The sequence below is a fragment of the Hyaena hyaena genome, unplaced genomic scaffold, assembly GCF_003009895.1.
Source record: "Hyaena hyaena isolate Hyena2069 unplaced genomic scaffold, ASM300989v1 scaffold_104, whole genome shotgun sequence".
Lineage (NCBI taxonomy): Eukaryota > Metazoa > Chordata > Mammalia > Carnivora > Hyaenidae > Hyaena > Hyaena hyaena.
In genome coordinates, this window is record NW_024080736.1 from 2320990 (window position 1) to 2348633 (window position 27644).

The window sequence follows — 27644 nt, forward strand, 5'->3', positions numbered from 1 at the left end:
CCTGGCTCACGTTTATGGCGGTTTGCTGGGACCAGCCGGCTAGTAAGAAACTGCTGTTTAACTTCCGTGGGCGATGCGTTCTGGTGCAGCAGTCAGGGCCTGTCAGAAAGTCTGCAGGTGCCTGTTGTCTGGGTTTGGAGGTCGAGTAGATGGGGGGCAGCCTGAGCCTTTGACGGAAGGGAGTAGCTCCTTCGGAGTGCCCGTGAGATTGCACGCAGAGCTGCCCCGGGGAAGCGAACCGACCGAAGTCCCCGAGTCCGGTGAGGGGATCGAGGAGCTGCTAGAGATCTGTCAGAGAAGGCATTTCTTCAGTGGCAGCAGGCGGCAGCTTAGCCGACATTCTCTTCTGAGCGGGTGCCACCGTGGTTTTGGCCCCTTGGGGATAGAGTTGCGGAAGAACCTGGCGGCAGAATGGTGGTCCTCGGTGGTGGTGTTAAGGGAGCAGGTCTTCCCGGTAGACGCCCTCCACCATGAGCCAGGCCCGTCGCTGCCCGGGGACAGTGCCTTCAGGTTAGTTTCAGCAGAAACTCTACGCGAAATCTTACAAGACAAAGAGCTGAGTAAGGAACAGCTAGTAGCATTTCTTGAGAACTTACTAAAAACTTCTGGGAAACTACGGGAGAACCTTCTTCACGGTATGCTTCACGATTTCATGCTTCAAAATCGATGGGGTGGAAAGGCAGTCTTGCTAGATTTCGCGAAATGCAACTGGCCCTTTATTCACATGGGAACGAAATTATCTGATTCTCATCCTTCTGAAGTAGTTGGGTATATTGACTGTTTCTACCATGGAGAAAACTGGTCCGTTAGACAACCCTAGAGTTCAGTTGAGCAGCCCCAGAATTAGGGCCTAAATTAAATCCGGTGAATCATTTGTTCGACGTTACTAAAATGTTTGTAAATACTTACACAGTTCTTCTTTAATATTAGACACAATAGACTAATCAGAAGCTCATTTTTGTAGAGCAAAATGAAAATCCCCCTCCACCAATTTTTCTTACTGAAAACTGACCTACACTGTTGTTTGAAGAGCCCCTTAAGTGATTTTTGAGTCGGGAAAAAAAAAAAGGACTAATCAGGCTTTATAAGTAATTCTTGAGAGAACGCACAGAAATTGGTAGGTCATGATTTGCCCTTAAAGTCAAATAGAACATGACTGCAGAGATTCTGAAAAAATTTTTTAAAAAAAGCGGTTCTTTACGGGACAGACTTGCAGCCACAGCTGCTCATCTTTGCGAACTGCTATCTTTGCTATTTTAATTAAGTGGCACTATAAAGCAATTTAAAGTAACCAATGTCCATGGTTCTCTGAAAATTAGTACCCATATTATATAACCTTTTAAAGATTTCCCTAATAAAATAAACTAAAACAAACTGGTTGTGACAGTTCTGATTTGTGCTACTTTAATTATTCCATCATGTCTTTATTCTGGGGTAGTTAAATCACTACTTGTTACGATGTCCAAAACAAGTCAATCTGTTCTTCCTTATTAGAAAATGAAACTTAGCTCGCTTAGATGTCCATTCATCAAAACATCTATTGATGTATCAGATCTTTAGGAAACTTAAAACCACTTTTTTGCAGAATCCTTTAAATGACTAGTGTTTTTAGCTTAGACTTACCCAGTTTGCTACTTTCTATTCCCAGAGTCCTTGCTCTCTTTATTTCATGTCTGGACTACTTTAGTAGCCTCTACTGAATAGTTTTTAAAAATTCTCGGCCATTCTGTTTCCAGATATTGTTACTGTCTTTTATGTTTATGTTTCCAGATATTGTTATTGTCTCTTTCTTCTGCCCTTCTGTGACAAATTACACTGTGAGACCTTTCCCTCATCTTGTTATCAGCTTTCTTGGACACAATCGCAGTTTAAAGTCTGTGTCTAATGACTCAGATGTATCCGTTTCTGGTGTCTGTTTTCTCCAGGCTTTTGGTCATTGGACTTTTCTCCTGATAGTCTCTAATTTGTGTATGAATTGGAGAGATAAATTGAGGTACTGGGTGGTGTTTTCTTCTTCCTGGGAGGATTTACTTTTGCTTTTAGCAGACAGCATGGGGGCATATCTTCTTGATACGATTCAGGATCAAGTTTATTGGAGGCTGGTCTTCAGTGTTTTCATCTTTACTCCTACCCTTGAGCTCTTTGAATGTCCCTCATGAAAGGCTGGAGTGTTTACCTTGGCCGCTCCTCCTTCAGGAGCCAGGAACTACAATTTTTGTACTTTCCAGTCGCGTAACTTCTCAGGAAGTTCTGCTCAGCATTTCAGCTTCTCAGCTCTGCTACTTGAGCGTTAGAAAAGAAACAATAAATGTTGGGTTCACCTCTCTGCTCTTCCCTTCTCTCCATATTTTGGACCCATACGTCCTTACTGCCTTAATAGTCTTGAAACATTTTTTTTTTTTTAAGTTTCTTGACCAGCTTTTCTTATTAGCAGGCTAGTGTACTATTGTCAGAAGTGGAAATCTCAAGTAATTTGAACACAGTGCTGTCATTTAGTGGGATATCATCTCAATGCAAGAACCAAACACAAAGAACTCTTGAATTTAGACTTGTTCCAAATAGAAATGTTGGAATTATAATTCTGAAGCTATTTCATGTATATTAGATTATAAAGCAAATAGATGGATAGATTAAGCTTATTAAGAACCAAGACTTTCACTGTAAGAAAAAAGAGATGCAAATATAAAAGAAGGCAAGGGTAAACTATGCATGTTAAATTTGCATCAGCAATATTAATACTAGTATGACCTCATAATTTTGAAAAACATTTCTTTTTTCAGTGAAAGGGCCTAGAAGTAATGACAATAGCAAAGAACACAACTAGTACCCAAACTCTGATTTTTAAAATGAACTAGTGCTAAGGAGAAATGGCTAATCCCAGGTCTGGGATGGAGGAAGTACAAAGTGAGTTTGGCACATTTTATGATGCTAGAAGGCAGAGAATTACTTGAAGACCAGTAGGGTTGTGTCAAAAGGACACAGATAATGGCTTGAAGGAGAATCCCACTGGCTAAATTTGAGACAAACTGAATATTACATTGATGGTAATGGATTATAACATATTAAAAATTTATAGTGTTAAACAAAAAAAAAAATAGTTGAGGCTGTGGTAGGGGAAAGGGGTGGAGAAACTTTATGTTTTTACAGAAGCTATGCAATAAATAGGGAAGGAAAGACAGAAAACACCATCTTTTGATTTTGCTATCCCCAGTATAATGATTTGAGCAGGATCATCAGTGGATTCTAAAATGTTGAATGGAAGTTGATTGAGCAGGATATTGTTGGGGAATGGATATTTACTACCTAACCAGGTAATCGAATTTGGTTTCATTAATATAGAGTAAGTTGAGATTATGTTCCTTCTGTTAAAATCAAGAAGACCTACACATTAACTATTTAGTATTTATTTCTGTTAAAAATGGTTTACACAAATTAATGAAACAATTAGCCAGGTCTTGAGTATGACTGTCCTGGACTCCAGTTAAAAGTCAATGCCATTAAAAGCAAAGTTAGAGAAGGAGGGTGGAGTAAGGGGAAATGTTCTGTATTAAGAGATTAAAGGGGCACCTGAGTGGCTCAGTCAGTTAAGCATCCGACTTTGGCTCAGGTCATGATCTCACAGTTTGTGAGTTTGAGCCCTGCATCGGGCTCTGTGCTGACAGCTCAGAGCCAGGTGCCTGCTTCAGATTGTGTGTCTTTCTCTCTGTCCCTCCCCTGCTCAAACTCTGTCTCTCCTCTCTCTCAAAAATAAATAAACGTTAAATTTTTTTTTAAAAAAAAGAGATTAAAGAGAACTAGTCAAAATGCAGAGCAGGAGCCACAGCAATAAATGACATTTTAGGTGACAATTAGAGAAAATAAAATATTAGCCACATGTTAGATGAAATTATGGTATCATGATTAACTTTATGATACAATAATGATAGAAAATAATTCCAAGAGACACATGCTGAAATGTTTTGGGGTGAACCAGAAGAAAACATGTGGCAGAATGTAGACAATACGTGAATCTATATGAAGAGTTCACAGATATTTATTGTACTATCTACTTTCTTATTGATTTGAAAGTCAAAAAGTTGTGGGGAAACTACCTAAAACTAAGTGGTAATCAATTAAGATCTGCCTTAATAGTTCCATGCTACTTGTACTGCTATGTTGGCATTATTAGATTATATTATTTGTTTATAAACTGACCCTTATGATTCGGGTGTATAGAATAGACTTGTACGATGACGAATTTATCTTTTGACAGGTGCTTTGGAGCACTATGTTAATTGCCTGGATCTGGTAAACAGGAGGCTACCTTATGGCCTTGCTCAGATTGGAGTGTGTTTTCATCCTGTTTCTGATGCTAAGCAGACACCTGGTGGCATTAAAAGGTACAAAAAAATGACAAATAACTTGGCCTTGTATTTAAGTAGTCAAGAACCAGTCACTGTCCCTTTGGGATAGATTATATAATTTCCAAGTAAGTAACTCTGATATTTCTGATATCCAAAGAATCGGTGAGAAGACTGAGGCTTCACTGGTTTGGTTTACTTCAGCAAGAACTGCAGGCCAGTGGCTTGATTTCTGGTTACGCCATCGACTCCTGTGGTGGAGAAAGGTACCGTTAATTTAATAGTTAACAGGGGAAGTGTCTTAGTATGTCAAAGATAATATTTCTCTATAATAAAACATTTTACTTGATGCAGCTATGTTATGCTTGTAAGAGACAGCTATAATAAGTCGATGAATGCAAATAAAAACTTCTTTGTAAGGATTTTCATTGTTCCATATAAAAGTTACATTGGTCAAGATACCTATTGATGTCTCTTCTGCTCAGAAGCTTTTGTTGATAAGTATTTTCATTGTTCAAATCCCTCACCTGGCATTCCAGACTGCTATAGAGTTTGACCCTTGCACACCCGTACAGCTTCAACTTTTGTATCCTGCCTCCACGAACTCTGTATTTGTCAAAATGGTTCCGTAATTTATAATTAAGTTTTAGTACATGCTGAAGGGAAAAGACTTGAAGTAAGCATTTGTGGCTCACCATTGTCTTATCTTTCTCCAATTCTTAAAATCCCAAATACCCCCTAAACTAAGTGGAATAATTACAAATAATCACACTCTTCATAGAGGATAAGAATGGTGAATATACACTTTCTTCTTTATCCCACTTAGTTTATGGTCACCTTCCCCTCTTACTAACTGACCACAAAAAGGTTAGATAGCACCAACAGTTTTTCTGTAGTTCTTCCAAACTAAAAACAATATTTTTAGCAATATAGTCACTCAGATTAAACCTCATCATTTTTATTTGGAATCTGATCACTTTCATTCAGTTGCTGTATAAAAAGTCTCAGGCAGGGGCGCCTGGGTGGCTCAGTCGGTTAAGCGTCCGACTTCGGCTCAGGTCAGATCTCATGGTTCGTGGGTTCCAGCCCCACATCAGGCTCTATGCTGACAGTTCAGCGCCTGGAGCCTGTTTCGGATTCTATGTCTCCCTCTCTCTCTGCCCCTCCCCTACTCATGCTCTGTCTCTCTCTGTCTCAAAAATAAACTATTAAAAAAAATTTTTTTTAAAGTCTCAGGCAGCCTTACTTTTTTTTTTTTTTTTTTTTTTAATGTTTATTTTAACTTATTTTGAGAGAGCGAGAGCACAGGGGAGGAGCAGAGAGAGAGGTTAAGAGAATCCCAAGCCGGCTGTGCTCTGTCAATGCAGAGTCCAACGCAGGGCTCAAAACCACACAAACCATGAGATCACGACCTGAGCAGAAATCAAAAGTCGGACACTTAACTTACTGAGCCACCCGGGTGCCCTGCAACTTATTTTAATTTTTTTTTTTTTTTTTTTTTGAGAGACGGAGAGAGACAGAGCACGAGTGGGAGAGGGACAGGGAGAGAAGGAGACACAATCTGAAGCAAGTTCCAGGCTCTGAGCTGTCAGCACAGAGCTCAAGGCAGGGCTAAAACTCATGAACTGTGGGATGATGACCTGAGCTGAAGTTGGACGCTTAACCGAGTGAGCTACCAGGCGCCCCTCAACTTTACTTTTTAACATTTATGTTAACAAGTTAATAAAACAAGCTTCTTTTCTAGTTTGCCGTGAGTCCATCTAACTTCAGCAGCAGTGATTGTCAGGACGAAGAGGGACGAAAAGGAAATAAACTTTACTACAATTTTCCATGGGGAAAGGAGCCAATAGAGACCCTGTGGAACCTAGGAGACCATGAACTTTTACACATGTGTCCTGGAAATGAGTCTCAATTACACGTATGTTTTTCGTAAGCTCCTATATATCCTTTACCCAGGTTCTCTAACTGATCTTTTTTTTTTTTAAGTTTATTTATTTATTTTGAGACAGACATAACGCAAGTGGGGAAGGGGCAGAGAAGGAAAGAGAGAGAATCCCAAGCAGGCTCCGCACTGTCAGCACAGAGCCCGATACAGGGCTCGAACTCACAAACCATGAGATCATGACCTGAGCCAAAAATCAAGAGTCAGCCACTTAACCAACAAGCCACTCAGATGCCCCTAACTGATCACTTCTGAAACCATTTGAGAATAAGTTGTAGACATGGTGCCCCATGACCTCTTAATACTACAGTATGTATTTCTGAAGTGCAAGGACACTCACCTACATAACCACCACACAGCTGTCAAAATCAGGAATGTAACAGTAATCTAACTATTACCATCCAATCCACTTAATCCTTCAAATGTCCTTTAATCCTAATAATGTCCTTCATAGGTCCAATATCCAATCTAGGATTTCATATAGTTGTCATGTCTCTTTAGTCTCCTTCAAATAAGCAGTTCCTTTTATCTTTCATGACCCTGACATTTTTTTTTAAGATTTTAAGTGATCGCTACACCCAATATGGGGCTTATAATTACAGATTTTAAGATTAAGAGTTGCATGCTCTACTGACCAAGCCAGTCAGGCACCCTATGACCTTGACATTTTTGAAGAGTGTAGGCCTTTGTAGTTCCTTTGTAGAATGTCCCTCAATTTGGATTTCTCTCATGATTCCTCACAATTTATGTATTTTTGCTAGGAATACCACAGAAATGGTGCTACCCTCTTCTCAGTGCATCATATCACAAGGCAAATGATAATCAGATTTGTTACTGGGGATGTTAACCTTTTATCTCTTGGTTGAGATCCTGCTACCAGGTTTTCCAATGTGAAGTTGACAGATACTTTGTACTTGATAATTAATGAGTAATTAATACATCTTTTGTGGGCAGTTTGAGACTATGTAAATAACCTGTTTCCCACTACATTTTGAGCTACCAGTTGCAGCATGCATTGATGTTTCTTGTGCAAATCACCGTTTTATGAGGGTTGCCAAATGGTGTCATTTATTATTATTATTAATTGTATTATTGCTTTATTATTTTAGATTTATTTTTTCAACAGTATACTGTGGGGTAAAGCCTTGCCTCCCTTTCTTTCTTTCTGTAAATACAGGCTTACCCATTCCAGTTTCTCTCAGAGGGTTATAATTTATTACTAGTATTATTTATTTTGATGCTGAAATTGTCCTAGACTTGGCCAGTATCCTTTTGACCTACCTCTGTTATTCTCTGAGCACTTCCTTTTTATAGCAACAGATTGTTCCGGGATCATCTTGTTTCTTGGCCTAGCTGTGAAGTCAGCCATTTCTCCAAGTTCTTAGAGGAAATGTATTTAAAAACAGATTTTGCTATAAGGTGTACTCCTTGCAACTGGGCATCATAGCTTCTGGGCCCTTTCTGTGGACCCAGCTAAGAAATATTTTTAGGCTATTCCATACATGCATATTTACACACTCAACCTCTGTATTTGTGTCTGTATTTACCTATCTGTTAAAAACTAGGAGTGGGGGGTCAAACCCCACGTTAGACTCTGTGATGACAGCCCAGAGCCTGGAGCCTGCTTTGGATTCTGTGTTTCCTTCTCTCTCTGCTCCTCCCCTGCTTGCTTTCTGTCTCTCGCTCTCTCTCTCAAAAATAAACAAACATTTAAAAAAATAAAATAAAATCTTTATAAAAAACATTAAGGCCTTCCTAATACTTAAATATAACTTAGTCTTTTTCTTGTTCAAATGGTGCCACAGAAGCTTGCAGTGCCTCAGAGTTATATTAAATATCAGATCCATAAAGGTGTACAAGATGTCAACTAATAGAGCTATAGTAGAATCCCAGATTTCAGGAAGTTTACTGCCTTTTGAAGACAAATTTACATTAATCTTTATGGTACCATATGCCATTAAGATGGGTTTAAAATGTCAGCACATAGGGGCGCCTGGGTGGCTTAGTCGGTTAAGCGTCCGACTTTCACTTAGGTCATGATCTCGCAGTTCATGGGTTCGAGCCCCGCGTCGGGCTCTGTGCTGACTGCCAGCTCAGAGCCTGGAGCCTATTTCAGAGTCTGTATCTCCCTCTCTCTGACCCTCCCCTGCTCATGCTGTCTCTCTCTCTCTCTCCCCCCTAGAAATAAAAAAAAAAATAAAAATAAATAAAATAAAATAAAATAAAATGTCAGCACATATATGTATTAGTGAAGACTATACTTGATCATGGATAATAGAAATTGAGGATTAACAAGTTGGGTTTTTTTTTTTTAAGTATCAGAGAAGTACACGAATGTTCAGATGACAGTGACAATAGTAAAAAAAAAAAAAAAAGAATGAAGGTAGAACTGTTTATATGTAGAACCTTTTAAATTTTTTGAATTGACAGTTTAAAATTTTTGAGATGGCTATTCATCAGTTTCTTTTTTTTTTAATTTTTAAAAAACTTTTATTTATTTTTGAGAGACAGAGAGAGAGCATGAGCAGGGGAGGGGCAGAGAGAGAGGGAGACATGGAATCTGAAGCAGGCTCTAGGCTCTGAGCTGTCAGCACAGAGCCCCATGTGGGGCTTGAACTCATGGACCATGAGATCATGACCTGAGCCAAAGTCGGATGCTTAACTGACTGAGGCACCCAGGCGTCCGTGTTCATCAGTTTCAAAGGAAGGAAATAATTGGTCTCTTTATCAATATCTGACTTATGTCATACATAATGGTATATTTTATATTCTTAGTTATAGTCTTAAAGTAATAACCCCAAGGCAGGTTTTTAAAAGATGTTTGCTTCTTATAAAAACTTTATATTTCTTTTTTTTTAATGTTTTAAAAAAACAGGCGCCCCTAAAAACTTTATATTTCTATAGATTATACTTCAAACCCCTATCCCTAAGTGTACCAATTGTCTTTTTTCTCTAAGGGCTCTTCTGAACTTTATTGTAATATTATAATCTTTATTATAACGCTCACCTTGGGAGCACTGGAAAAGTAGTAACCTTGGGGTCACACTCCTGTCCAGGTAGTTGAGAATCTCTGGGAGTGGGGCCCAAACACAAAACCTTGACGTTTGTTTGTTTGTTTGTTTGTTTTTAATGTTTCATTTATTTTTCAGAGCGAGAGAGAGAGCATGAGGAGGGGAGGGGCAGAGAGAGAGAGAGTGGGACAGAGCTCATAACCTGAGCTGAAGTCTGATGCTCAACTGACTGAGCTACTCACGTGCCCCAAAACCTGTACATTTTAAAAATCAGGACAGTTCTATGGGGTCCCTGGTAGTTGAGAACTACCAGTCTTTTTTCTTTTTTTTTTTAAATGTTTTATTTATTTCTAGGAGAGAGAGAGAGACAGCGTGAGCAGGGGAGGGTCAGAGAGAGAGGGAGTCACAGACTGAAACAAGCTCCAGGCTCTGAGCCGGCAGTCAGCACAGAGCCCGACGCGGGGCTCGAATCCACGAACCGTGAGATCATGACCTAAGCGAAAGTCGGACGCTTAACCGACTAAGCCACCCAGGCGCCCCAAGAACTAACAGTCTTGAGCACTGACTGCATCGGACTCTGTGCTGACAGCTCAGAGCCAGGAGCCTGCTTCAGATTCTGTGTCCCTCACCCCCACCCCTCCCCTGCTCATGCTCTGTTTCTCTCTCAAAAATAAATAAACATGAAAAAAATATTTTTTAGGGGTACCTGGGTTGCTCAGTTGGTTGGGCATCTGACTTTGGCTCAGGTCACGATCTCACGGTTCATGGGTTTGAGCCCCACATTGGGCTCTGTGCAGTCAGCTCAGAGCCTGGAGCCTGCTTCGGATTCTGTGTCTCCTCCTCTCTCTGCCCCTCCCTGACTTATGCTATGTCTGTCTCTGTCTCTCAAAAATAAGCAAACATTAAAAATTTTTTTTTTTAATTTTTTAATTCGACAGTTCTTGAGACTTACTGATCTAAACCCCAAACTCCCTGAAAGCAGGAAATGTGTCATAACCATTTTTGTGGACCCAGTGACTAGTATAGGCCTGGCCCAGTGTACATGCTTTGTTAAATGAATTTGTAAGTTTGTGTTCTGGTTCTGTAAGTCTGTAGTTTTAAGAAATAGCTCTGCTAAATGATACTTTATTCTTGTTCTACTTTTCTGTGAAGGGCCGAGATGGACGAAAAAATGTGGTTCCTTATGTTTTATCTATTAGTGGAAATCTCGACCGAGGCATGCTGGCTTATCTCTATGATTCTTTCCAACTAACAGAGAGCTCCTTTACAAGAAAGAAGAATCTTCATAGAAAGGTACTTTTGATATTTCAGAGATAAACTTGGGAAAATAGAAGTATATGTCTTTTTCACTTATGTTAGTATGTATGCTTGGTTTCTAACACAAACTGTGAATAATAAATTTCTTTCAGTGCAAGTTATTTTACTATTTTTCAGTTTTTTAGAATCTGGCCACAGGAATAATCAAATTCTCACAGAACAGAACAAGGCATTTCTTTTGGGTAATCCCAGAGACATTTACATTTGATCCTGACAAACAAATAGACAGAAATCTCTGATTCTTAGACCCTGACCCTTTCCCTTGGTGGCTTCCATTTGTATCAGAGTGTTAGGTAGGACTGTGTCACACTAGCAGGACTTGTGGTATTGACCTTCCTGCTTATAGTCTGACCCTAAGTGGCTATTGAGTAGATCATAGGAGTTAGCTATGGGCCTGGATAAAAGACATTTTTAAGGGCTCAAATTAAGAGAGGAGAAAAAAAAAAATAAATGACTAATGGAGCAAGATTTTGGAAGAAACCTGAGTGGTCAAGATAGGATGAAGAACACAAGTGGAGAGATTGGTCTTGATAAGCAATTATTTGAAAAAGTGGGGTAGAGAGAAATGATGCTATAGATAGAAATAGGCTACCAGGGCTGGTTAGCCTTTGAAGGAAGTTTTCCTCATACCCTCTAGTTTCTTAGGGAATTAGAAGGCAGGATTATTAGCTTAAAATGTGGAGGAGTAGGGGGTTTAAGTGGCAAGAATTTAGAGTATTCATATCCCTCTTGAATGCAAAGTGGAGGTGCCCCAAATTAAAAATTTCAACATGTTGGGTACTCAATTGGGATTGGAAACTCTGAGTTTGTAGTACCACCCTTCAGAGCTAAGTGATTAATTATGCAGTGTTCATTTAACCTGATAGACCCCTGAAGTTGGATTATAGAATTGTTCAGGGGCTGGGATTTATAGGATATATAGCAAACATGGGGGATCCACTCTTTCTCTTATACCCCACATCCAAACCATCAGCAAAAACCACTGGACTCTGTCCTCAAAGTATATCCTATGTCTGAGCATTTCTTACCATCAGCTGCTTCTACTCTGATCTCAGCCACCACCATCCCCTCCCTCTGGCACTGAATAGCCCTTTCACAAGGTACATGTTACTTTGCCCACCTGCTCAGAATAGTCCACTAAACTCCTTAGCTCACTCGGGAAAAGGCAAAGCCTCCCAAGTGTTTGTTTCACAGAACCCTTCCCCTGTCTACTTTCTGCCTCACTCACTCTGCTCCAGCAGCACAGACCTCCTTGCTGTTTCTAGAATATGCAAGTCATCCTTCCATTTGCCTGGAATGCTCCTCCTCCAGGATCCACTACCACCTTTCAAGTCTGCTCCAATGTCGCCTCAGAGAGGAGAAATTCTCTTAACACCTATTTAAAATTGCAGGGGTGCCTGGGTGGCTGAGTCGATTAAACATCCAGCCTTTGATTTCAGCTCAGGTCATGATCTCACGATTTGTGAGAGTGAGCCCCACATTGGTCTCTGTGCTGACAGCATAGAGCCTGCTTGAGATTCTCTCTCTCTCTCTCTCTCTCTCTCTCTCTCTCTCTCTCTCTCTCCCCCCCCTTCTTCCACTCATGCATGCATGCTCTCTCAAAAAAAACTAAACTTAAAAAAAAATTTCAAACAGCATTCTCCAGCCCACCACTCAGCAGCACTTCCTATCTTCTCCCATACCACCTTCAAATATATTATTTACTTGTCTATTGTCTGTTTATCACCCTCCATGAGGGACAAGGAGTTTTGTCCCCAGTACCTGGAACTGTTTCTGGCACTAAGTAGCCATTTGTTGAGTGGATGGAAGAATAAGAAAAGTGGTAAGTTTTGACAAAAGAAAGTCCTAATGATATAAGCCACATGGCTCTGGCTGGGTAGGAAAGGCAGTGATGCCAAGAAGGGGCATTTTGATTGAGGGAATATGGAGTTGTCAGAAATGGTAGAGTATCAAGTGAACTTATTTCTACAGAACATTTAAGTGGAGAAGTCAGTGAACACCTGGGTATAGCCAGCTAAGTACATCACTACATGACTTTTTCTGACCTTAGCTAGCTTCCATTTTCATACAAGATTTTACTGTTTAGAAGTTCTGTTAGTGCTTGTGTTATGTTTAATCAAGGTGTGCTGCCCTTTTCCCCTCTCTCTTTAAATTTTTAGGTACTTAAACTTCACCCTTGTTTAGCCCCTGTTAAGGTTGCTTTGGATGTGGGAAGAGGCCCAACAGTGGAATTAAGACAGGTGGGTTAAATGAGTTTTAATGTCATAATTTTAATTATTATCATTATTTCAAATAAATGAGTGGCTTGCCATTTAAAATTTTTATTTTGATTTGTTTGATTTTCTTAAATTAACATTATTTTTTTTTATTTGGTGGGGGGAAGTGGGGTAGGAGGGCAGTGAGAAAGAGAGAGAGAATTCCAAGCCCTGGGGATCGATCCCACAAACCTGGAATCATGATCTAAACTGAAATCAAGAGTTGGACACTCAACTGACTGAGCCACCAAGGCACCTCTCATTGGCTTCCTAAAAAATTTAATTAAATGGGTATGGACAAATTCTATGGCTAATTGTAGATCAATAGTATATAAAAGAAGTTGCATACAGTTCAGTGGATTTTACTGTTAAAGTCATGCTTAGTTACAGTTGCATTTTTTAAGTGAGCATGCATAGTTTGGGTAATCCAAATATTTGTACAGATGTCTAGTAAGATATTTCTTGCCTACTTACAATTTCAACATAACACTTTTGATACCTGTCAATATGAACAAGTTATAGATCTGTAATCTTATTTTGGGTTTTCTCATCTATCCAGCCTAATGAAATACTCTTGAGAAAAACCAGGAGAGTGGTTTCAGTTTCTTTTGAGACTCCCCTTCAGCAGTTACACTGGGTTCTGGGTGACTCAGACCCATCCAGCGCCTGAGTGAGGACCCTAGCAAGATTTACGCAGCTTTCTTCTTCAGACGCCTGTGGAGAGGTCTGGGAAGTGGGGGGTAAGGGGGTAGGGAGTGGGTAGTGCACACAAGGGAAGTGAAGGTAATGGTTTAACTTCCACATGTCACCCTGAGGTCGTGGCAGACTACCCAGCATCCTCGTAGGTAGAAGTTCCTTGGGGTTTTTTGCTTGAAGGACAAAAAAGAACTCTGCTCCTTAAATATTTGTCATTGTAATTGCAGGCCTTGTTTTGTTTTGGTTTTGTTTATGTATAAGATTATGGTAGTATTGTGTCCTATGGGTGTTTTAAATTTACCAAAAGGGAGTATATTGTATATCTTACTCTGTTTCTGACTTTTTTTTTCCCTCAGCAGTATGACAGAACTTTCTGGGCTATGCAGGGGTTTTTACTGATTATATACATGGAGATGGGATTACTAGATAAAATGGATATAAATCCTTAATTTCACTATGTCAGTGAGATTGTTTCCAGATTAGCTGTATGGTGTATTTGTATTCTCACTCATGGTGTGGGGGTTGTCATTACCCCATGTCTTCAGCACTTAATCATGCTTAGAGCTTTTTTTCTTCTACCTTCCAATAAAAAGAGCAAAATTTTTTTAAGTTTATATATTTTGAGGAGGGGTGCGGGCAAGTGGGTGAGGGGCAGAGAGAAAGGGAGAGAATCCCAAGCAGGTTCTGCACTGTCAGTACAGAGCCCAATGTGGGAATTGATACCGTGAACCGCAAGATCATGACCTGAGCAAAATCAAGAGTTGGACCTCCAACCGACTGAGCCAGCCAAGTGCCCCAAAAGAGCAAATTGTTTTCTGTCAACCACTAAACTGTTAAAATCCATAATGTTTCTTTTTCTCTATTAACTTCTTAGATTTATTAATATTTATGTTCTCACCTATCCCCAAAGTATCAAGTACCTTACCTTAGTTATTTACTTCTGTTATGTACACTTACGTAGGTGTACCTTACCACTTATTTAGTTATGGTCTTTCCCTCGTAACTTGTTAGAAATGCAGATTCTTGGTCCTCACCCCAGAGCGGCTGAATCAGAAACTCTGGTGACAACATGTGTTTGACAAGCCCTCCAGGAGATTCTAATGTTAGCTGAAGTTTGAGAAACAGTACTGTTACCCAGGCACACCCTCCATCCTCCCCACCCACCATGCCCACTCTCCCACACCAGGGACACTGGGTGTTGTCTGGAGACAGTTTTGGTCCTCACAAGCGGGGAGGGGAGGGCTGGAGGGATCTCGTGGAGGCCAGGGATGCTGCTAGATATCCTACATCAGCATGCAGAAGGGGAGAAACCCTGCTCCAGACTGTTAAGGGTGTTTAAAGTTTTTGCTCTGTTTTACTTCACCATTGCTTGTTAAGAAAACTACGTTTATTATAAATTATGTAATATTACTCCTTACTACTTCTGTATTTCTAGTCAGGCTTTTGTGTCCAGCATTCCATCAAAATCAGTCATTCTCTGCTGGAAACGTTTTCTTTAGTTGGCTTTAGAAACACCACTCTCCCCATTTTCGTCATACTTGTCTAATTACTTCTCCCTTGTTTCCTCCACGTGAGGTGGTAGTATAACCATGGGGCTCAGTGCCCCGCTCTCAGGTAAGTTCACAGTTAGCACGGCCCTTTGGACTGTTTTTCTCCAACAGAATCTGTTTTGGTTTTGTTAGTGTTTTGAATGATAACTATAGTGTCAAAAATTCTTGTGTTTTGTATAAAATTTTCTCTCAGAGATTTGCATTTAGTATTCAGCTTTTCAGTGCTTAATTCATTTCTAGAGGAAATACGGAGTTTATAAGCATAAAGTGTATGCATCGTGAACAATATTGTCAGAACTCAGAGAATTTATGCCTATTTTAAGCACTGGAAAAGGTGATTAGTGTTTTCATGAAAACAGGGTAATCATCCTAGCTACTTTTACTTCCTTCATATTTAAATTTTATGTATTTTTTCTCAGGTTTGTCAAGGGCTATTTAGTGAATTACTAGAAAATGGAATTTCTGTGTGGCCTGGTTATTTGGAAACTGTGCACTCCTCACTGGAACAACTTTATTCAAAGTAAGAATTGTCTATCTTTTTCAACGTTTATTTTTGAGAGAGAAGGAGAGAGTGTGTGTGTACACATGCATGAGCAGGGGAGGCGCAGTGAAAGAGGGAGACACAGAATCTGAAGCAGGTTCCAGGCTCTGAGCTGTCACCACAGTGCCTGACACAGGGTTCGAAATCATGAACCACTGGATCATGACCTGAGCCAAAGTTGGATGCTTAACCTACTGAGCCACCCATGCGCCCCAAGAATTGTCTTTGTTATTACTAAAATATGTGTGTAGTGTTTTTGATCATATGATGTTTCTTTATGAGTAACAGAAATCTCTTCTAAATATTCTTCTAAATATATATATGTATTACATTATATATATCTAAGTTAAAATTACTCCTAACTTTACCATTTATAGAACCATGTGCCTCTAGTTAATTGCTACCACAGGGACAATTTTCATCTATTACAATATGTGCTTCCTTACTCCAGTAAGGAAGTTCATCACTGCCTGTCAGCCTGCCCCTAAATAGTATGTCGGATCCATCTCTCTCTATCCTTGCTACTCTACCAAGTTAAAGTCAACAGTGTCTTAGCTGGATTCTTGCAGTGATCTCCTGATTGATCTTTTTTTTTTTTTAATGTTTATTTTTTGAGAGAGAGAGAGAGCACATGAGTTGGGGAGGGACAGAGAGAGAGGAAGACAGAATCAGAAGCAGGCTCCAGACTCTGAGCTGTCAGCACAGAGCCTGACATGGGGCTCAAACTCATGAACTGCGAGATCATGACCTGAGCCGAAATTGGACCCTTAACCCAGGCGCCCCTCCTGATTGATCTTCTGTTTCTAGTCTTATCCCCTGCAATTTCATTAACTTTTGTCTCTTAAATAATCCATTCTTCCCTCCTTTGGGTTTATTTTGTGATCTTAATAGCTTTTTGTGTTGACTATCTTTTGGGTGAAAAGTTGGGAAGCATTATGTTTTTCTCTTCAGTCCTCTAGCAGCTTGTTAAAATACACCTTTCAGATTATGGCAGAGGAAAAATAGATTTTCTATAAATAAAGCAAGTAATGGTTTCATTATATATAAAACTGAAAGGTGGTGCTTGAACTTGCTAGTTCTCTTGAGTTCTAAAATCTTCTCCTTTGTTGTCATTAAAGGGTAATTGAACATTATCAAGTTACAGTTGTTTTTTGAATGGTAAAGCCTTTATCGTCCCAGGATATTTTTAATGGTATATTTATTAAGCACACTTCTGTTTTATGCACTTTGATAACAGCAGTAAACAAGACAGAAAAGGTTTCTGTTCTTAGGAAACTTATATTCTAGTGGGACAAAGTAGACAATAAGCATAATAAAGATAAATAAGATAATTTCTGATGGAGTTCTACAAAGCAAACAATGAGGTTGTGTAACTGAGTAAGCAGAAAGAAGGCCAGTGTGAATATATTTGGTTATTGCTTAACTAGAAACTATAAGTTAGCATACTGAGTTCTATATTAAGTAAGTGTGATTTGGGTATAATGTATTGTACACAAGATCTTTGTTAACAATGGTATTATAAGAAACTTTAGTCTAAAGTGATTTTTCTCAAATTATATCCAAGTAATAAAAGGCTGCATTTATTCTGAGGTTTATCCATAATTTCACCCCAAATATTGTGTCGAGGTACCAGTGTTTATTTCTCAGATTTTATTTTCTTTTATGAATTTACATCTATTACAATAAGTCAGAGAAACTTTATGAAAAGTTTACTTTGAATACAATTCACCAACTTTGAAAATGTTGTTTGGTCTACCTCTCAAACCCCGCCTTTGAATTTTGTGACTCTGGAAAGTAGCTGGATTCTAAAGTAATTAAAGCTGGTAGTGTGGTGAATTTCCAATTTATGTTTGTGCTCATGTATTTTGTTTGACTACTTTTTCCCTTAGATATGATGAAATGAGTATACTGTTCACAGTTTTGATTACTGAAGCTACTTTGGAGAATGGGTTAATACATCTGAGAAGCAGAGACACCACGATGAAGGAAATGATGCATATATCCAAAGTAAAAGACTTTTTAATCAAGTATATATCATCAGCTAAGAATGTATAGGTTTTAATATTTGTATAATAAATATTCTTCTTTCCTAATTTGATTGTCTTCTATTAACTTAGATTTGTTTTTAGTTCCTTTACACTTATGAAGTGGACATTTTTGGTGCTTTTTTAAAATTCAGTTTTTATTACTTATATTTCTTGATGTATTCCATTCTATCAGAAATATGTTCAGCTACAAGAAACAAAAATCCCACTATATTGGGTGCCCCTGGTTGGCTTGGCTGGAAGAGCATGTGACTCTCAATTTCAGGATTGTGAGTCCAAGCCCAATATTGGGTGTAGAGATTACTTGAAAATAAAAAACAAGATACAATATATTAGTTTAAGCAAATTGTAGTTTGTTTTTCTCATAACAAAAAGTCCAGGAGGTGGACTGTCCAGAGCTGTTATAATTATTTCAGTTATAGTTAGGGACCCAGGCTCTTGATATCTTTCTGTTCTACCATCTTTAGTATTTTGGTTTTTATTTTTATACTTCCTGCTTCGTGATCATAAGGTGACTGTTGTATTCTAGCCTTCTTATCCACACTTTAGTTAGGAAGAAAGTCAAAGAAACAAGAGCTAACCAGTCAAAACTCTTTCCTTTTTAATTGGGAAAGTAAAAGCTTTTCCAGGCATCCCAATCAGAAGACTTGTTTACATTTCATTAGTCAGAACTAAGTCACCTGGTCACTTGTAGTCCAGTCACTATCTGAGGGGATGAAAGTATCATAATTAATTTGGATCAAACCCAGTTTATTCTTCCGGGCTTTAGTAGTGTCTTCTCTCTGAAATGGGTTTTACTATCAGGAAAGAAGGAGTCTTTCTAGAAACTGCCACATGTATATCAAATACTGAAGATTAACCTAAAACTAAGCTTTCAAAATTTAGAACATTTATTGCTGGATGGCATAATCTAGTATTACAGTGTATTTCGTGTCTGATTCTAATGGATAAAAGAAATCTTTAAACTTTTATGTGCTGATTGTGTTAATTAAACTGTCATTAAACTTGACAAAAATTCCAAGTATATGCAGAATGGTGTAATTAACTCCAAATACTATCACCCAGCACCAGTAACCATCAACCTGTGAACATCTTGCCTCATCCCCCCAACACCACCCTTCCGTATCAGTTCGAAGCAGATTATGGGTATCATTTCATCCGTAAGTATTTCAGTTAAGTATCTTCTGTTAACCTTTATCCCACCTAGAAAAAATTAACACTAGATGATATGAAGGAATTATTGACAATTTCCTTGGGAGTCTGATGATGGTATTATGGCTTTTTTTTAAAACATCCTCATCTGATAGAGACACATACTTAAATATTTTTGAGTGGAATGATATGAAACCTGAAACAAGCCTTAAAATTCTCCATTTTAGATAGAAAACAATAATATTTCTGAGTTGTTGAAGGTGGGTAATGGGCACGTGGAGGTTCATTGTAATGCTTTTCTATATTTGCATGTGTTGAGAATTTTCATAATAAAACATTTTTAAAATTAATGTTTATTTACTTTTTTTAATGTTTTTTTTTTTTTTTAATTTATTTCTGAGAGAGAGAGGGAGAGTGTGAACAGGGGAGGGTCAGAGAGAGAGAGAGAGACAGAATCCGAAACAGGTTCCAGGCTCTGAGCTGGCTGTCAGCACAGAGCCTGATGTGGGGCTCGAACCCACAAACTGTGAGATCATGACCTGAGCCGAAGTCGGACGCTTAACCAACTGAGCCACTGAGGTGCCCCAATGTTTATTTACTTTTTAGGAGAGAGACAGAGTGGGAGAGGAGCAGCGAGAGAGAGGGAGACAGGAGCCAAAGCAGGCGCTGGGCTGTCAGTGCAGAGTCTGATGCAGGGCTTGAACTCAGGAACTGTGAGACCATGACCTGAGCCCAATTTGGACACTTAACCAACTGAGCCACCCAGACACCCCAAAACCAATTCTTTTTTTTTCATTTAATTTTTTTAATGTTTTATTTATTTCTGAGAGAGAGAGAGCATGAGCAGGGGAGGGTCAGAGAGAGAGACACAGCATCCGAAGCAGGCTCCAGGCTCTGATCTAGCTGTCAGCATAGAGCCCGATGCAGGGCTCGAACTCAGGAACCGTGAGATCATGACCTGAGCTGAAGTTGGACGCTTAACCGACTGAGCCACCCTGGTGCCCCCAAAACCAATTCTTTAATATCCACCTGATTTTCAGTTGTCTCATAATTTCATAAAATTGAAGTTGATTGTTAGGTCTGTTAGTCTCTCTTATCCCTTAGATTTGAGCTTGCTCTTTTTTTTTTTTAAGGAATTGGGCTGCTTTATTATGGGGTTTGTCACTGTTTGGACTATACTTATTGCATCCCCATGATGGTTTAACCTGTTCCTCTCTATATATAATTTCCTATGGATTGGAAGTTGAATCCAGAAGCTTAATCAGTTTCAAGTTTAATTTAGGGGGACAGGATTTTTCCTAGGTTGTGTTCTCCCATCAGGAGGCAGTGGTGTCTGGTGGTTTCTCTTTTGGGGATGCTAGCAGTCAAGCACTGATCAGTGCTTAGGTCAGTCAGTTCATTAGAGGTGGCAAAATGGTGATATTCTGATTTTCTTACATCTTCATTCATTAGCTAGAATACTTCTGTAAAGAAAAACATCTCTTAACTTGCTTAGAGGTATGAGAAAGGATAAACGCTGATTTGTCCCCTTTAAAGTTGTTCTTTTTGATGTTCAAATTGTCCTATCTTTAGCCAATAGAAGCCTCTTCAAGTTGGCCTGGAGTCCTTTTGACATGACTTTAGTAGTTCTTGATAACTTCCTTGGTATCTAATGTCTGATCTAGAGATTGTATATTTCACAGTTTCTCCAAGAAACCCTGGTTCCTTTTAATGGAAAACAGTATTTGGATGCAGTACTCTGGGCACTAGGGGTGCTCATAGTTAGAAGGTAGTCTTTGTTTCTAGGCCTTTACAGTGTTCAGAACTAGCTGTGTGTGTGTGTGTGTGTGTTAATCAGCTTTACTGAAATATAAATTATCATCAGTAAATTTACCTATTTTAAATGTACAAATTATGAGTTTTGCCAAATGGGTAACTACTACCAGAGTAACAATATAGAACATTTCCATCACCCCAAAAAAGTCCCCTCATGCCCTTTAGGATGGCAGGGTTTTACTTAATCTCTTTTATCAGACATTTGTATTTCTTCCCGTCCCAAAATCCCAGTTCTCAGGAATACTGAAGGTGATGATAAAATTAGAAAGCCACACCCCACAACTGCCCATTTACTTTATTTTACCTTAATTACACCAGTCTCAGAATTGTAATACCAATATGACCCCCTGTACGTCTACTTAAAAGTTTAAATTTTATTTTTGCATTTTGGGGTTCAAAACTTAGTTTTAAAATAAGTGTAAGAATGTTTTTTAAGTTTTACAACAGTATTTTCCTAAAGAAAACCTCGGTCCTGCTGACAGGTCCCTTCATTTAGGTACCTCATCCTTTTAGGGGCCTCAACCTTCACAGAAGGATTGTATTCCTGGTCTGACTGCCAAGACATCTGTACTAACTGGCAACAGAGAATGTTTATACTGCAGGTGAGGTAAGTAATATTGTGGAGGTTTATCCCAATCAGAGATGTCCAGCTATAATTCTACATCAGAATCCCCTTTGGAGCTCTTTAAAATCTGAATACATTTGAGTCCTATTCTTTCCTGATAACAATCTCTGACAGTGGGGCCCACGAATAAGTGTTTTTGAAGGCATTTGTTTGCTGTTACACCACGTCTTCCTGTAAGGAAGCATGGGAAAAATTTATCTGATAATTGTGCTTCTCCTAAAGACTGGCCTGTTATTGTATGTGTTCCCTATTTGTTCATCTTGTTCATCAGAAAGGCTTTCTGAGCACCTAAGTCCCAGGGACTGTAAGTGCTAAGGATGTAGTGGTGAACAGCACAGACAAGTCCCTTCTAGGGGTGGGCAGGTGGGGACAGACGCTAAGCAGGAGGCACATGGACAATTTCAAGTAATTTCAGATAGTGTTAGTGTTGTAGGTAATAAATAGAACAGGATGATGTGCTAGATCATGGCTGGGTAGTGTGTTTTGCATAGATTACCAGGGAAGCTGTGAGGATGTGACCTTCAAAGTGAGGCTGAATGATGTAAAGGGGGCAGGTGTGTGAAGATCTGGGGCAGTGCATTCTGGGCAGCGGGACTAGCAAGAGCCAAGTCCCTTAGGAGGGAAAAGGTGTGGAATGATCAAGGAGCAGAAAGAAGGAACAGGGGAGCCAGAGTAGATGAACAGAGGGGAGACGAGTAGAAGATGAGGTCAGAGAGGTGGTCAAGACCCACATCACTTAGGGGCACCTGGGTGGCTCAGTCAGTTGAACGTCCAACTCTTGATTTCGGCTCAGGTCATGATCTTATGGTTCACGAGTTCAATCCCCCTGTCAGGTGGTTTTGTAATGTTTCCAAACCTTATGCATACCTCTCTTTCCCTGTCCCCCTGCCTTCTGTCATTTATGTTTAGTATATGCTTCTTTTTTTCTTTTTTAATGTTTATTTTTGAGAGAGACAGAGTGAGAACAGGGGAGGGGCAGAGAGAGAGGGAGACACAATCTAAAGCAGGCTCCAGGCTCTGAGCTGTCAGCACAGGGCCCGACATGGGGCTCAAACTCATGAACTGCAAGATCATGGTCTGAGCTGATATTGGACACTCAACCGACTAAGCCACCCAGGCGCCCATAGTATATGCCTCTTGAGTCTTACACCCTTTATCTGTGTTCAGGTTTCTTCTTCAAGTATATAGTGTACTTCTTTCAATGAGAACATGATTGGAAAACCTCCTTCTCAGTCTTTGTCTTAAAATGCCCTCATTTTACCCTCAGTCTTGATTGATATTTTGGCTAATGTGGTAGATACTTTGAGTGGTTCTCTTAGCATCATCAGGACCCTCCTTCTATTTGGTGGCATCGGAAACCTAAAAAGTTACAATTCCTTTACTGCCAGAGTGTATATGGTTGTGAATATCTTCCAAATAGACGCACGTGTGTGGGGTCTGGAAAGGAGAAAGGAAGGTGGTGATTGTTGCTGAGAAGCAAGTGTCTGCAGCGGCAGAGCTCTGCCTCCCATGTGTAGCTTCCGGTTTCTGGGCCTAAGGCTCTTGTGACGGGAGGCGACCAGGGTAACAGTGACAGTAGCTCTCTGGCCTCCAGATTGTAAGACAATCTGTAGATAAGTTACTTAAGTTAAAGAGAGTTTAGCAGGGTTGCTAAATGATACAAAATCAAACAAAAAAGTTAATTGTGTTTATATATATATATGTATCAACAACATGAAATAAAAACACAACTTATCATAGCATCAACATATCAGGTACCTAGGAGTAAATAAGATATGTAACAAAAGATGTGTCAGATGTGTATGCAGGGAATGATAAAACATTCTTAAGAGAATTGAAGAAGACACAAACAGTGAGCTGTTTGTAATGTGGAAGACTCAATATTAGAAAAATGTTAATGTGGGGCCCCTGGGTGGCTTAGTCGGTTAAGCGTCCGACTTTCGCTTAGGTCATGATCTCGCGTTTCGTGGGTTCAAGCCCCGCGTCGGGCTCTGTGCTGACTGCCAGCTCAGAGCCTGGAGCCTGTTTCAGAGTCTGTATCTCCCTCTCTCTCTGACCCTCCCCTGCTCACGCTGTCTCTCTGTTTCTCTCCTAGAAATTAAAAAAAAAAAAAAAATGTTAATGTTCCCCATATCGATATATAAATTCAATGCAATATCAATCAAAATCCCTATAATGTTCAGGGTTTTTTTTTTTCTTTAAGAAAATAACAAGCTGACTCTAAGATTTAATTGGAAATGCAAAAGTCAAGAATAGTTAAGACATCCTTAAAAAGAACAAGATGGGAAAATTTGCTTTTCCAGTTATCAAAACTTATTTAAAAGAGTACAGTAGTGGGGTGGACTATCAGCACAGAGCCTGCTTCAGATCCTCTGTTGTCTTCTCTCTGCCTGTGCCCCACTCACATTCTCTCTCTCTCTCTCTCAAATAAGTAAATAAATAAATAAATAAATAAATAAGGAAGAAAAAGTCAAAATACCTCAGAAAAATAGTCCAAGAGCCTCAAACAGGTATTTCAACAACAACAACAAAAAAAAAACAAATCCAAATGACCTATAAATATGGGAAAATGTGCTCAACCTTATTAATCTCAGGGAAATGCAAATTAAAATCACAATGAGATATTACTAGATGCCCATAAGAATGGTCAAATTAAAATGACAGTGTAGGGCACCTCAGTAGCTCAGTCAGTTGAGTGTCCAACTCTTGGTTTCTGTGCAGGTCACGATCCACATCAGGCTCTTGCTGAGCATGGTGCCTGCTTGAAGTTCTCTCTCTCTCTCTCTCTCTCTCTCTCTCTCTCTCTCCCTCTCTCTCTCTCTCTCTCTCTCCCTCTCCCCTCCCGCCTTTCTACCCCCTCACACTCTCTCTCTAAAAATTAATTAATTAAATAGTTATTAAGAAGTACCAGTGTTGGTAAAGACACAGCATGGAAACTCACCTACCATTCAACAGAATGGAAAGGTGATAGAACCACTCTGGAAAATATAGTGGCATCATCTCCTTAGGTTGGGGATCAACATGGGGATGAGCCCCATGACCTAGTCATCGTATTCCTATATATGTTCAACATAATTGCACGCACATGGAAGCAGCAGACTTGTTGCATAAAAGCAGTCACAGCTTCATTATTTGTAATAGCTCCAAAATGACAACAGCCCAGTTCTCGCTTTGGCAGCACATATACAAACTGACAACAGCCCAAATGTCTGTCCACTGCAGCAAAGATAAATTACGGTATATTCAAACAATGCAATACTATTTAGTAGTGGAATATGCAATTACAGCTGCATGCTGCAACCTGGATAAATCTCACAAATACAATATTGGCCAAACAAACAAAAAACAGAAACAACCAGACACAAGGATAACTGCTATGATTCCATTTGTATTAAATTCAAAACCCGGCAAAACTAAAGGCAATGTTGAAAAAGAACCAAAGTGAAGCTTAAATAGACATGAAAATAAAACTAGCTATTGAAATGAAAACTCTGTAGATCTTTTCCTTTCCCTTTTCCTCTTCTTCCCTTTCAATCGGAACAATTCAATCGGAAAGCGTGAACGTCTGTGCAGGGAGGGCGGGGTGTGTGGAGTGGGAAGCCATGGGAAGTCGTAGCCGGAAGGGGAGGGAATCGTGAGCACTATGTAAGCATATAAGTACACAAAACACTTAATAGCAGCTGGACACTGTATGTCCTCAACACATGGCAGCTATTGTTGTCACAAGGAAATGTTTCAAGATGGCGTGCACAGCACTTCTGTTCACTTTGTGTTGAAAACTTCTTGCTTCAAGCGTACACATATCACTCATTTTCTGCCCTGGTGCTTTGCAGTACCCTGCGTGAGATGCCAATGAAGCCCACTTGTAATGTCCACATGCACAGCCTGGAAGTTGGGGAGGCATCACCTCCTGGGACAATGCTCAGCCAATCAGGGATGGAAGCCAATGGATGACTGCTTCTTACTATCAGTCCTTAGGCAGACAGTTCTAAGAAACATCTCATTGCTCAGAAGGTTCCAGTGAGATCAAGCCCCAGTTGCCCAACTCAACAGTACACTCTGGTACTGGCTTTTCCTCTAGTCCCTTGTGCTTGTTCTCTTGAACCACCTTCTAGATAAATTATTTGCACAGAAGGCCTTATCTCAGGCTCTGCTTCCAGGGCTAGCCCTGGAAAAGACAGGGTATCGGCAGGCCTTAGAAGACAGTGCTGGGAAACAGAATTACTCCTTGGATGGATGGCAACATGTGATGTTGTAAGGGGGTGGTGAAGGGGGTGGGTGATAACACACGCCATAGCTTCCCAATTACTTTACAATTACTAAGACCTTCCCCAGCAGTGGGAAAGGAGATGGAGGTAGAAAGTGAAGCACTAGGCTCTGCCATGGGTTTAGCACTTGAAAGGCACAGGGCAGTGGTAATTATATGGATTGTGGAGTTGGTTGGCTTCTACTAACTGCTTTAAAAGCTTTGCAAGGAGAAAATGAGAGGCTATGGATTCAGGACATGCTGTGAAACCCAGAGGCATTCTGGACTTCAAAACTTTTGAAGGTCTTAACTGGATCAGATCCAATTACCAGTATGGTTTCTAGATTGCTAGGCCCTCCCCACCCCTGAATTGACTTTCCCTCCTCTGAAACGTTTCACTGTATCTGCTTGCTCCCTCACTCCCAGTGCCTGGGGTCATCTGCCATATAGGCTACCAGAACCCAAGTCCTTGTCTCAGGCTCTGCTTTAGGAGGAAGCCCAAGATGGAAGAGGCCAAGTTGCCAATTTTATGACCTCAAAGACTAAAAGATTTCTAAGGGGAGCAGCCAATTGGTATGACTCAGAGTAAGCATCATACCACAAAGAGGTAGCCTTTTAAAAATTCTTACTATATGCCTGGACCCTGTTCCAACCCCTTTACATTCATTACCTGAGTTAATTCTCACAGTGGCTCCACGATGCAGGTATTATTTGCTCTGCCCACCCCCCCACCCCCCGCTTTACTCTTTCTCCCACAGATGAAAAAAAGTGAAGCCCATAACTTATCCAGAGTCACACGGTTAAGACATGACTGAGCCTGAATTCAGCTCAGTCTCTCTGACTCTGGAACTCCTTACTTAGCCTCTCTTAGCCTCTCTGACATACTGATTTACCCCAAATATAAATATCAACAGAGAAAGGGCAGAAATTATGCTCATGAATGCTGCTTTATGGCAACAAAATCCTCTAACCTGGACCTGTGTGTACAGTATCCTTTCCCACCCTGAATAGGTATTCCTGCTGATTTTTGCTAGGATTGAACTCCCAATTCAACCAGCACTAAGCTGTAGGTGACCTTGCAAAATACTTACCGCATCTGAGTCTAAGTTTCCTTACCTGTAAAAGCAAGTTAATAATAATTCGGCCTTACAGAATGTTACACAGTTAGTGTCTAACAACTGGTAGCTGTGAATTCTCTAGTCAGAGGTCCACTGTTGGGAATGATTAAGACCGAGGTTCAGGCAACACCCAGACGAGCAGAGCAGAAAAACTTTGACGAAGTTGTTTTGTTTGTCTAGAATCCTACAAATACCTTTTAACTTTTATTGTACTTTATTAATAACTCCTAGGGTGAGAGGTTTAAACTAGAAATCATCTTGTTCCTTGTGGTGGGTCTGAGTGGGTGGTTCCCCCAAAAGATAAGTCCATGTCCTAACTCCTAGAACCTGTGAATGTCATCTAATTTGGAAAAAAAAAAAAAAAAGGGTCTATGTAGATATATTTAAGAATCTTGAGATGAGACTATCCCGGATTATCCAGGGCAATCCTAAATCCAATGAGCAATGTCCTTATAAAAGAAAGGCAAAGGAAGAGAAGGCCATGTGAAGACAGAGGCAGAGGCTGGAGAGATATTGCCACAAGCCAAGGAACACCAAGAACCATGAGAAACTGAAGCCAACAAGCAAGGATTCTCCCCTAGGGACTTCAGAGGGAGCCCAGCCCTGCCGACATCTTGACTTTGGATTTCTGGTCTTCAGAACTATGAGAAAACAAATCTCTGTTGTTTCAAGCCACCAGTTTGTGGTAATTTGTTAAAACAGTCCAAGTAATCCATTCTCCTTTCTCCCACAGAGCACTGTTCTCTACAGAATGCTGATGCGAAATGCAGCACAGAGAGGCACACCTTTGACATTAGCTAAATCTTGAGGACTGAGGACGTCCATGAAAAAAAATCAATGTAAATATTTTTGCAGCCTACCCAAATCTGAGAGCAAACTGAAACAGCAATAGACAATAAATGTGTACTTGGTGTGTAACTATAGGGACTATTTTCTTCAGACATGTTTTTAAAGTCACCAGTTTTTGTTTTAGAATTTAGACATGAAGAGC

The 27644-nt window shown here is 39.9% G+C and overlaps 2 protein-coding genes across 6 annotated transcripts in view; one reads left to right on the top strand and one right to left on the bottom strand.

Moving 5' to 3' along the window:
* On the top strand, positions 1-27450 carry POLG2 (DNA polymerase gamma 2, accessory subunit). Of its 4 annotated transcripts, XR_005529014.1 has the most exons (10): positions 1-635; positions 4253-4379; positions 4501-4606; positions 6085-6258; positions 10446-10586; positions 12770-12850; positions 15531-15631; positions 17542-17659; positions 18763-18857; positions 27387-27450. XR_005529014.1 is itself a non-coding variant. In XM_039235966.1 (9 exons), exons 1-9 carry the CDS (start codon positions 74-76, stop codon positions 18769-18771), a joined length of 1419 nt encoding a protein of 472 aa, XP_039091897.1. In that variant the 5' UTR covers positions 1-73; the 3' UTR covers positions 18772-18978. The 4 variants fall into 4 exon arrangements, 3 of the variants coding, with proteins under 3 accessions (XP_039091897.1, XP_039091896.1, XP_039091898.1); XM_039235966.1 differs by lacking the exon at positions 27387-27450 and having other exon boundaries at positions 18763-18978; XM_039235965.1 differs by lacking the exons at positions 18763-18857; positions 27387-27450 and having other exon boundaries at positions 17542-18736.
* MILR1 (mast cell immunoglobulin like receptor 1) overlaps positions 4539-27644 on the bottom strand; it is a 44276-nt gene continuing 21170 nt past the window's right edge. The window contains exon 8 of one of the 2 annotated variants that reach the window (XM_039235968.1): positions 4539-4591. The gene's annotated coding sequence lies outside the window, so the exon portion shown is untranslated. Of the gene's footprint in view, positions 4592-23355; positions 23381-27644 lie in introns of those variants that run through there. The other variant, XM_039235969.1, reaches the window with a different exon arrangement.